General features: G+C 45.8%; 1 protein-coding gene across 3 annotated transcripts in view; it reads left to right on the forward strand.

The window, feature by feature from the left end:
* The window catches only part of SLC12A7 (solute carrier family 12 member 7), a 952,187-nt gene that overhangs the window by 492,167 nt on the left and 447,970 nt on the right, over positions 1-12,050 (forward strand). For all 3 annotated transcript variants that reach the window (XM_063922663.1, XM_063922664.1, XM_063922665.1), the window contains exon 2: positions 2,747-2,838. In XM_063922663.1, coding sequence (XP_063778733.1) covers positions 2,747-2,838 — 92 coding nt within the window. The remainder of the gene's footprint in view (positions 1-2,746; positions 2,839-12,050) is intronic.

The following is a 12,050-nucleotide window of genomic DNA, read 5'->3' on the forward strand; positions in this document are numbered from 1 at the left end:
AGACTGTTGTGCATGAAAATCCCAGGAGATCAGCAGTTTCTGAGCTACGCAATCTATCCCTTCAGGCATGGGCAGTTTTTCCACAGTCAACGTCACATGCTGTAGATCACATTTCTTCCACCTTCATGTGAAACAAATAGACATATCTGCATGGTTTTATGCATTCAGTTGCTGCCACATGATTAGATTGATTAGCTATTTGTATTAACAAGCAGGTGTACATATTTAGTTATTGCTGTGCGTAAAAGTATTGATTTCCCACCGTAAAATAATTGGCTACGTTTCCAGTGCTGAACATATGGCAGTATCTCTTGGTCCTCTTGTTGGTTTGAGTACAGATACACCAATAAGATATATTTTGTATTTCCTTTGGTATATATGTACTCTGTCGGGCACGAACAGCTGTCGGCGCTAGCATTTCAGCTTGCGGTGACAAGCTGAAATGTGCGAAAGTGACCTTGTTTGGGCAACCAAATGGCACTTTTCGCCATCACACCCATTAGTTTTGTCGGGTTTAGCTGCTTTAAATTAGTGAGGTATTAGCCGCGCTTGTGTATATGTATATATAGCAGCTCCCTTTATATTAATCACCAAAAATAAAACAAGAAAGATGGAGCGCTTAATTAATATGTATAATGAACGCACATACCTGCAAATAAAATGGTTAGTAATAAATGTTTAAGCTCTTTTTTGAAAAGGTGGTGGGGCAGAGGTGATTGATATTGTTTCTCAATCAGTCAAAATTGCCGGACAGTTCTTTCAACGGGTAATGCTATCCCTGCTATCCCTAATACCTTTTTTGCGGCTTGTAGCTTGTTGCTACGGCGTGCATCGGCATACGCCGTGGGTAGCTTTCGTCCCGTCTCTCCCGCTGTATCGGCTACTTCACCTCCGTAGTCCTCTTGCGGCGTGACAAGCGTCTCAGCATATCAGTGTTTGCGTTCACTGATTAATGTCCTCTGTTCCTGCACCTCAATGTCCAACGCGTTTCGGGTCCAAAAAACCCTTTAACTAGGATGTCATTTGTTGATTTAACTTCCTTTATATACTATAAAAACTTTATTAGGATTTGATTAAAAACAGGAAATGTCCCAAAAGGAAGTTGTTGATAAAAAGCGGTAACCATGTGCCCCTATGTTATCAATAGGGTAAAATTATTTTTACCTTAAAATTACAGGTATGGCGTTCAAATAATAAGTGTGAATAAATTATAATGAATTAATCGTCTAATAAAAAAGCATTTATGTCTATTTCCACATTTAGTCCTTCTGGTTGTAAAGTCTTCATGAGATAAATCCACTTGGATTTATCTCATGAAGACTTTACAACCAGAAGGACTAAATGTGGAAATAGACATAAATGCTTTTTTATTAGACGATTAATTCATTATAATTTATTCACACTTATTATTTGAACGCCATACCTGTAATTTTAAGGTAAAAATAATTTTACCCTATTGATAACATAGGGGCACATGGTTACCGCTTTTTATCAACAACTTCCTTTTGGGACATTTCCTGTTTTTAATCAAATCCTAATAAAGTTTTTATAGTATATAAAGGAAGTTAAATCAACAAATGACATCCTAGTTAAAGGGTTTTTTGGACCCGAAACGCGTTGGACATTGAGGTGCAGGAACAGAGGACATTAATCAGTGAACGCAAACACTGATATGCTGAGACGCTTGTCACGCCGCAAGAGGACTACGGAGGTGAAGTAGCCGATACAGCGGGAGAGACGGGACGAAAGCTACCCACGGCGTATGCCGATGCACGCCGTAGCAACAAGCTACAAGCCGCAAAAAAGGTATTAGGGATAGCAGGGATAGCATTACCCGTTGAAAGAACTGTCCGGCAATTTTGACGGGTTTAGCTGCTTTACCCGACACTAATGGACGACATCAGTGCAATAACCGCCATCAATTGAATATCGCTCCTGTAATTTTAGACTGAAGATAGGGCAGCGAGAATGGTTGAATTCCCCCCCCCCCCCCCCCCCCATTGTGTTTTATTACTTGTTTTGCACAAAAATATTGTCTGTGGCTATAGATCTAATTTACATGAAATAATTACATGTTTGGAATAATCCACAAATGTTAAGTATAAGTGCCACTGCTGTCATTTAATTCTAACATGCAGGGGGAATTTTTAATTGCGCTTCATGCCCCCTGCTAGGGGTCTTTATCAATGGGATTCTATCAGAGCTATTCAGTTGTTTCTCCGATAGACGCCCATTAGCTGTGGAAGTCCCATTTTGTTTCTCGCAGCCTTCGGAGGTGCAAGAAAATGTGTTAAAAATCTGGGCTTGGGTGCTCAAACTACAGACTTTTTGACGCACATTTAGGCTTTTTAGATGGGTTTAGCCGCTTTGTGCGGCTAAACCCGGAGCTGACAGGTTCCTTAACTGGCAATGGGCATCTGATAAGAGCAACAATTGAATAGCTCTGATAGACGTCGATCGCTTAAGACACCCAGCAAGGGGTGCGCTGCCTTAATTGAACTCCCCCCCCCCCCACAGAGTGTGTGTGTGTGTGTGTATATGTAGATATATGTATATAGGTGTATATAATAACATTCCATGTTCCTTCCACATCACTTTTTAAATATTTTAAATGAAATGTTTTAAGATTTTTCTGGATTTGTTTTTTTTTTTTTAATTATAATAATAATAATTATTATTATTTTTTATTATTATTATTGAACATATACAGTAATTGTACTGACACATTTGTAATTATTTTCTGCAGGTGATGGCAACCCTAGAGAAAATAGTCCCTTCATTCACAATGAGATGGACAGAAATAACTTTTACGATGGGAAAAACATGGCACTGTTTGAGGTACTGTACATCAGAAGTTATCCTAAGTATAAAGTAAACAAAGCAGTCAAGCAAAATCTACTTTTTTTGTTCTTTAACAAGATTACAATAGTTTCTATAATACTGGTAGTTTTTGCCAATTCGGTGAAGGGAAAGACCATGAAACACTTTGCGGCGGTATCCAATTAGCTGCGAAAAAAGGTAGGTTTTCACGATTTTTTTTTACTTTTTACTGTCTAATTTTTTCTCTCTCAGGCTATCCGATTAGCCCCCATTTTTACATATATTTTTTTTGTGTGAAAACGCATAGGGTTCTGCAGACAGTCACGGAACGATGTGTTTTCTGGCTGCAATCAGGGAAATAAGGCTACTTATCGTGGATTTGGTCCCGGTAAGTACCAACGTTGGGGCTAATAGGATAGCCCTGGGGAAGGTGATTAGCCACAGTAAATTACCGCTCCTAATTCGAAACCAACATTTGTGTTACATCACCAGGCAAATGTCAAAAAACTTTGCACAAATTTGAAAGAGTGTTAAATTGAAATCACCCAACAATACTGATCAGTCTATAAAAAAAAAAAAAAAAAACTTAAATCTTTCGACCTCCTAATTTCACACTCCTACTCTAAGAACCACTAAATCCCCAAAATTACATTTTACAGCTGTGAAACTTGAAGGTAACAATTTTGACGTGACAATATAACAAAGCTGAAGTTTAAAGTAATTATATCCTTCCCACCTGCGTCTTCGCTCACAACTTTAGGACGTGTACTGATGGAATCTTACACTGGTTGAAAAGCTGAGACTGTATGATACCACTTTCAGATCGCAATGCTGGGTTGCACCCGAAATTTGGAAACTGGTCATTCCAGGGTGCGACCTGGCATTGGACCCTTTCACACTGTCTTCGGTTGCCATCGGGGCGGAGGCAGCATCTGGAGATCAGATCATCTCCAAGCGCCGCCTCCTCTATAGTGTGAACGGGTCTAGGGTCGCATCAACCCAGGTAACCCGATCACACCACACCTGCCCTGCCGTGTTAAACTCTTCTTTTAACCAGGGTTGAAATACCGGGTCAGGCGACCAGGAAAATGTGACCGTACCCCTTTCTCACCGCACCTTGACCCGCGTCGACCCGGCAATATACTGGGTCAATACCGGGTTATTTGTGCGATGTGAAAGCGGTATAAATGTTTTCACTGGCCCCACACTTGTATATGACTCAATGTGAGTAATTCAGTTGTTTGCGGCGCCCCCTGCTGGGCTTCAATATAATTAGGTGACCACGGAGCAATACAGGTTTTTTTATGCGCCTATTAGTTGTGATGTGCCCAAAAAAAACAGGTTTAGCCGTGCAAAGTGGCTAAGCCTGTCTAAAGCAGTGGTTAGGATGCCCAAGCCACGGACTGCACACATTTCTTCTAGCACCTCCCCCATGTCTCCCCCATGGCTAACAGATGTTCAATTTTGTACCCCCTAGTGGTAGCCGCGGGAGAAATCTGTTGAATTCCACCAATGGAACACTACAAGTTTTCCAACTGCAGCTTATTTAGTTAGGAGCAATGACCCACTAGAACTGCAAGAGGGGATGTAGTTATGTGACTGCCGGTCAGGAAACGGACGGTCACATAACCTCCCCCTACATCCCGCCCCCTCACAATCCCGATGGTTGGCATGCCGACCAACAGGGACTGTTCCTACTCGTGGGTGTCCACGATGCCCATAGAGTAGGAATAGAACCCGCGGCACTCGCCACCCCCTGCCGGTATGCTGACCCGCCGGTCACGCATACCACACCCCTGCAAGATGAGTGAAGACAACATTGTGGACATTTTAAAGTGTGGAAACTCCAGTTATATCGTGTATTGTTCAGTAAAAGAGTCCTTGATATATTTTAATGTAAAATAGTGACTATATTCGCTGTTGCATGGTCTGATCAAATGCATAGTTTGTCTTTGTGAGCCCTCTTTTACATTTGCTCTCTAAACACTATTTAAAATTGCTCTGTGCCCAGTTATCTTTTATAAGAAGCTTTGAAGGAAATTCAGTTCAGTATGTGCCATTCTACAACATTGCTAGTTTTTCCTGCACACCATACAGGTTAAAAATTATAAACCTGGGGATTAGCAATTGCAATAATACAGTAGGACTAAGCATTATATACCCTATGAAAAAATTAATTTCTGCAGCGGGGTACACTGGTATTCCACAGGGAATAACATTGGGGTGTAGAGTTGGATCTTGATCTGAGGCACCAATAGGCTAAAGCTGTGACTGTTCCCAAGATGCACAGCACCGCCTGCTCTATAGCCCCGCCTCCAGGCACTGGAGCTTAGTTTGTAAGTTGGTGCCTGCAGTGCAGGCAGCTAACAGGATGGTTTGCTCTAAGCAGCCCTAAAAAGAGCTTTTCTGAGAAGAAAGAAGACTTCAAGGGCCGCAGCACAGGCACTAGAGGTTATATGTCATGACATATCGTGCTGCGGCTCCCTCACCTCCCCCAGCGGCGCTGTGTACTCCCGCGCCTTGGTTGCCGGTTACTTACAGCGGAGGCGCTCTGGTTTCATCAGGCACACACATACCACCGCTGCTGTTTTGGATCGCATGGGAGGAGGTAAGAGGGTACCCCAGGTGGCACCAGCCGAAATCGAGATCCGGACGCGGTCTCCGGAGACGGACCATGCCGCTAGCGTGGACACTGTGTCTGTACAGGGACCCCACTATATCCACCAGGGCAAGGAGCACAGGTCAGATTTACTAAAATCCATTTCTCTAACGTCTTAAGTGGATGCTGGGGACTCCGTAAGGACCATGGGGAATAGCGGCTCCGCAGGAGACTGGGCACATCTAAAGAAAGCTTTAGGACTATCTGGTGTGCACTGGCTCCTCCCCCTATGACCCTCCTCCAAGCCTCAGTTAGATATTTGTGCCCGAACGAGAAGGGTGCACACTAGGGGCTCTCCTGAGCTTCTTAGTGAAAGTTTTAGTTTAGGTTTTTTATTTTCAGTGAGACCTGCTGGCAACAGGCTCACTGCATCGAGGGACTAAGGGGAGAAGAAGCGAACTCACCTGCGTGCAGAGTGGATTGGGCTTCTTAGGCTACTGGACATTAGCTCCAGAGGGACGATCACAGGCCCAGCCATGGATGGGTCCCAGAGCCGCGCCGCCGGCCCCCTTACAGAGCCAGAAGACAGAAGAGGTCCGGAAAATCGGCGGCAGAAGACATCCTGTCTTCACCAAGGTAGCGCACAGCACTGCAGCTGTGCGCCATTGCTCCTCAGCACACTTCACACTTCGGTCACTGAGGGTGCAGGGCGCTAGGGGGGGGCGCCCTGAGCAGCAATAAAAACACCTTGGCTGGCGAAAATACATCACAAATAGCCCCCAGGGCTATATGGATGAATTTTAACCCCTGCCAGAATCCATAAAAAAGCAGGAGAAAAGTCCGCGAAAAAGGGGCGGAGCCTATCTCCTCAGCCCACTGGCGCCATTTTCCCTCACAGCTCCGTTGGAGGGAAGCTCCCCTGGCTCTCCCCTGCAGTCACTACACTACAGAAAGGGTTAAAAAAGAGAGGGGGGCACTAATTAGGCGCAGTATTAACAATACAGCAGCTATAAGGGGAAAAACACTTATATAAGGTTATCCCTGTATATATATATATAGCGCTTTGGTGTGTGCTGGCAAACTCTCCCTCTGTCTCCCCAAAGGGCTAGTGGGGTCCTGTCCTCTATCAGAGCATTCCCTGTGTGTGTGCTGTATGTCGATACGTTTGTGTCGACATGTATGAGGAGAAAAATGATGTGGAGACGGAGCAGATTGCCTGTAATAGTGATGTCACCACCTAGGGGGTCGACACCTGAGTGGATGAACTGTTGGAAGGAATTACGTGACAGTGTCAGCTCTGTATAAAAGACAGTGGTTGACATGAGACAGCCGGCTACTCAGCTTGTGCCTGTCCAGACGTCTCATAGGCCGTCAGGGGCTCTAAAGCGCCCGTTACCTCAGATGGCAGATATAGACGCCGACACGGATACTGACTCAGTGTCGACGGTGAAGAGACAAATGTGACTTCCAGTAGGGCCACACGTTACATGATTGAGGCAATGAAAAATGTTTTACACATTTCTGATAATACGAGTACCACCAAAAAGGGGTATTATGTTCGGTGAGGAAAAACTACCTGTAGTTTTCCTGAATCTGAGAAATTAAATGAGGTGTGTGATGATGCGTGGTTTTCCCCCGATAACAACTGATAATTTCTAAAATGTTATTGGCATTATATCCTTTCCCGCCAGAGGTTAGGGTGCGTTGGGAAACACCCCCTAGGGTGGATAAAGCGCTCACACGCTTGTAAGGGCTCTACCCTCTCCTGAGATGGCCGCCCTTAAGGATCCTGCTGATAGAAAGCAGGAGGGTATCCTAAAATGTATTTACACACATACTGGTGTTATACTGCGACCAGCAATCGCCTCAGCCTGGATGTGCAGTGCTGGGTTGGCGTGGTCGGATTCCCTGACTGAAAATATTGATACCCTAGATAGGGACAGTATATTTTGCCTATAGAGCATTTAAAAGATGCATTTCTATATATGCGTGATGCACAGCGGAATATTTGCCGACTGGCATCAAGTCTAAGTGTGTTGTCCATTTCTACCAGTAGAGGGTTATGGACACGTCAGTGGTCAGGTGATGCGTATTCCAAACGGCATTTGGAAGTATTGCCTTAATAAGGGGAGGAGTTATTTGGGGTCGGTCTTTCAGACCTGGTGGCCACGGCAACAGCTGGGAAATCCACGTTTGTACCCCAGGTCGCCTCTCAACATGAGAAGACGCCGTATTATCAGGCGCAGTCTTTTCGTGGACAAGCGGGCAAAATGTTCCTCATTTCTGCCCCTTGACAGAGGGAGAGGAAAAAGGCTGCAGAAATCAGCCAGTTCCCAGGAACAGAAACCCTCTCCCGCCTCTGCCAAGCCCTCAGTATGACGCTGGGGCTTTACAAGCAGAATCAGGCACGGTGGGGGGGCCCGTCTCAATGAATTTCAGCGCGCAGTGGGCTCACTCGCAAGTAGACCCCTGGATCCTTCAGGTGATATCTCAGGGGTACGTTTTCCTAAAGTCTGCTTTACCGATGTCTCCTTCTGACAGGGAGACAGTTTTGGAAGCCATTCACAAGCTGTATTCCCAGCAGGTGATAATCAAGGTACCCCTCCTGCAACAGGGAACGTGGTATTATTCCACACTGTTGTGGTACCGAAGCCGGACGGCTCGGTGAGACCGATTCTAAATCTAAAATCTTTGAACACTTACATACAGAGGTTCAAATTCAAGATTGAGTCACTCAGAGCAGTGATTGCGAACCTGGAAGAAGGGGACTACATGATGTCTCGGGACATCAAGGATGCTTACCTTCATGTCAAAATTTACCCTTCTCACCAAGGGTACCTCAGGTTTATGGTACAGAACTGTCACTATCAGTTCAGACGCTGCCGTATGGATGGTCCACGGCACCCCGGGTCTTTACCAAGGTAATGGCCGAAATGATGATATTCCTTCGAAGGAAGGGAATTTTAGTTATCCCTTACTTGGACGATTCCCTGATAAGGGTAAGATCCAGGGAACAGTTGGAGGTCGGTGTAGCACTATCTCAGGTAGTGTTGCGGCAGCACGATTGGATTCTCAATATTCCAAAATCGCAGCTGGTTCCGACGACTTGTCTTCTGTTCCTAGGGATGATCCTGGACACAGTCCAGAAAAAGGTGTTTCTCCCGGAGGGGAAAGCCAGGGAGTTATCCGAGCTAGTCAGGAACCTCCTAAAACCGAGCCAAGTCTCAGTGCATCAATGCACAAGGGTTCTGGGTAAAATGGTGGCTTCCTACGAAGCAATCCCATTCGGCAGATTCCACGCAAGAACTTTCCAGTGGGACCTGCTGGACAAATGGTCCGGGTCGCATCTTCAGATGCATCAGCGGATAACCCTGTCACCAAGGACAAGGGTGTCCCTCCTGTGGTGGTTGCAGAGTGCTCATCTTCTAGAGGGCCGCAGATTCGGCATTCAGGAATGGGTCCTGGTGACCACGGATGCCAGCCTGCGAGGCTGGGGAGCAGTCACACAGGGAAGGAATATCCAGGGCTTATGGTCAAGCCTGGAGACATCACTTCACATAAATATCCTGAAGCTAAGGGCCATTTACAATGCTCTAAGCTTAGCAAGACCTCTGCTTCAAGGTCAGCCGGTGTTGATCCAGTCGGACAACATCACGGCAGTCACCCACGTAAACAGACAGGGTGGCACAAGAAGCAGGAGGGCAATGGCAGAAGCTGCAAGGATTCTTCGCTGGGCGGAAAATCATGTGATAGCACTGTCAGCAGTATTCATTCCGGGAGTGGACAACTGGGAAGCAGACTTCCTCAGCACGACCTCCACCCGGGAGAGTGGGGACTTCACCCAGAAGTCTTCCACATGATTATAAACCGTTGGGAAAAACTCGACAGGTATTGCGCCAGGTCAAGGGACCCTCAGGCAATAGCTGTAGACGCTCTGGTAACACCGTGGGTGTACCAGTCAGTGTATGTGTTCCCTCCTCTGCCTCTCATACCCAAGGTACTGAGATTGATAAGATGGAGAGGAGTAAGCACTATATTCGTGGCTCCGGATTGGCCAAGAAGGACTTGGTAACCGGAACTTCAAGAGATGCTCACGGAGGATCCGTGGCCTCTACCTCTAAGAAGGGACCTGCTCCAACAAGGACCCTGTCTGTTCCAAGACTTACCGCGGCTGCGTTTGACGGCATGGCGGCTGAACACCGGATCCTGAAGGAAAAAAGGCATTCCGGATGAAGTCATCCCTATCCTGATCAAAGCCAGGAAGGATGTAACCGCAAAACATTATCACCGCATTTGGCGAAAATATGTTGCGTGGTGCGAGGCCAGTAAGGCCCGACGGAGGAAATTCAACTGGGTCGATTCCTACATTTCCTGCAAACAGGAGTGTCTATGGGCCTGAAATTGGGGTCTATTAAGGTTCAAATTTCGGCCCTGTCAATTTTCTTCCAAAAAGAACTAGCTTCAGTCCCTGAAGTTCAGACGTTTGTAAAAGGGGTACTGCATATACAGCCTCCTTTTGTGCCTCCAGTGGCACTTTGGGATCTCAATGTAGTTTTTTGGGTTCCAAAAGTCACATTGGTTTGAACCACTTAAATCTGTGGAGTTAAAATATCTCACATGGAAAGTGGTCATGCTGTTGGCCCTGGCCTGGGCCAGGCGCGTGTCAGAATTGGCGGCTTTATCCTGTAAAAGCCCTTATCTGATTTTCCATTCGGACAGGGCGGAATTGAGGACTCGTCCTCAGTTTCTCCCTAAGGTGGTTTCAGCGTTTCACCTGAACCAACCTATTGTGGTGCCTGCGGCTACTAGGGACTTGGAGGACTCCAAGTTGCTAGACGTTGTCAGGGCCCTGAAAATATATGTTTCCAGGACGGCTGGAGTCAGAAAATCTGACTCGCTGTTTATCCTGTATGCACCCAACAAGCTGGGTGCTCCTGCTTCTAAGCAGACTATTGCTCGTTGGATTTGTAGTACAATTCAGCTTGCACATTCTGTGGCAGGCCTGCCACAGCCAAAAATCTGTAAATGCCCACTCCACAAGGAAGGTGGGCTCATCTTGGGCGGCTGCCCGAGGGGTCTCGGCTTTACAACTTTGCCGAGCAGCTACTTGGTCAGGAGCAAATACGTTTGTAAAATTCTACAAAATTGATACCCTGGCTGAGGAGGACCTGGAGTTCTCTCAATTGGTGCTGCAGAGTCATCCGCACTCTCCCGCCCGTTTGGGAGCTTTGGTATAATCCCCATGGTCCTTACGGAGTCCCCAGCATCCACTTAGGACGTTAGAGAAAATAAGAATTTACTTACCGATAATTCTATTTCTCGTAGTCCGTAGTGGATGCTGGGCGCCCATCCCAAGTGCGGATTGTCTGCAATACTGGTACATAGTTATTGTTACCAAAAAAAAACGGGTTATTGCTGTAGTGAGCCATCTTTTCTAGAGGCTCCTCTGTTATCATGCTGTTAACTGGGTTCAGATCACAAGTTGTACGGTGTGATTGGTGTGGCTGGTATGAATCTTACCCGGGATTCAAAATCCTTCCTTATTGTGTACGCTCGTCCGGGCACAGTATCCTAACTGAGGCTTGGAGGAGGGTCATAGGGGGAGTAGCCAGTGCACACCAGATAGTCCTAAAGCTTTCTTTAGATGTGCCCTGTCTCCTGCGGAGCCGCTATTCCCCATGGTCCTTACGGAGTCCCCAGCATCCACTACGGACTACGAGAAATAGAATTATCGGTAAGTAAATTCTTATTTTCACACAGGCTCCATAGTACCCGGTGGTGAAGTCCAGCGGATGGGGATAAGGCTCTGACCTGTAGCCCCTCACCCAGCCCCAGATGCCATCTACAGCAGATGTTCCCGCTCTGGAGCTGCATCTCTCTCTCTCTCTCCCTCACTCCCTGTCAGCGTTTGGGCGCCATTACACAGAGCTGCGCTGATTCTGGGACTGTTGGGCACTGTCTCCTCTGTAAAGCCGCCTCCCTCATCAGCGCTGTGCTTTTACAGCACACTTAAGTATTCTACATGTCGTTTAGACAATGTTAGTTAAGAACAAGTGCATAGCTACAAGGGATATTTAGCACAAGTATTCTGTGATATACATCCAATGTTTACTGTGCATTGTTATGTCTGTATACATACTTAGCTTTACGTAGTATTGCTAGTCCAGTGCAGTTTTATTGTTGCATGTAATCATTTCTGCATTGTACATGTGACTGTGTGTGCCAATAGCTGCCGTGTGGTTTCCATTCAGTGTATCTCACACGTGTTGCTATCCCTATATTCTGTATCCTGGGGGTGGCTAAGTGCGTCAGGGTGTATATATATAATATATATATATATATATAATATATATATATATATATATATATATATATATATATATATATTTATATATATATATGTGTGTTTCACAGGATATACTATTTTGTATTTTTCTCTGTGTAGTTTCAGTCACCCTATACCGCTTAAATCCTCTGTTTTGTTCTCCTCATTTGCAGTCACATTACATGTTTTTTTTTTTTGTCCGGTACTGTTTGTCTGGCTATTTTTTACTACTACGCCCTAGGGCTACGTTTCCAAATAATGTCTGCTACACAGGGCGGGAGTTCCGTGGACGCTCCTGCCTCATGC

Source organism: Pseudophryne corroboree, chromosome 5 (assembly GCF_028390025.1).
Source record: "Pseudophryne corroboree isolate aPseCor3 chromosome 5, aPseCor3.hap2, whole genome shotgun sequence".
NCBI lineage: Eukaryota > Metazoa > Chordata > Amphibia > Anura > Myobatrachidae > Pseudophryne > Pseudophryne corroboree.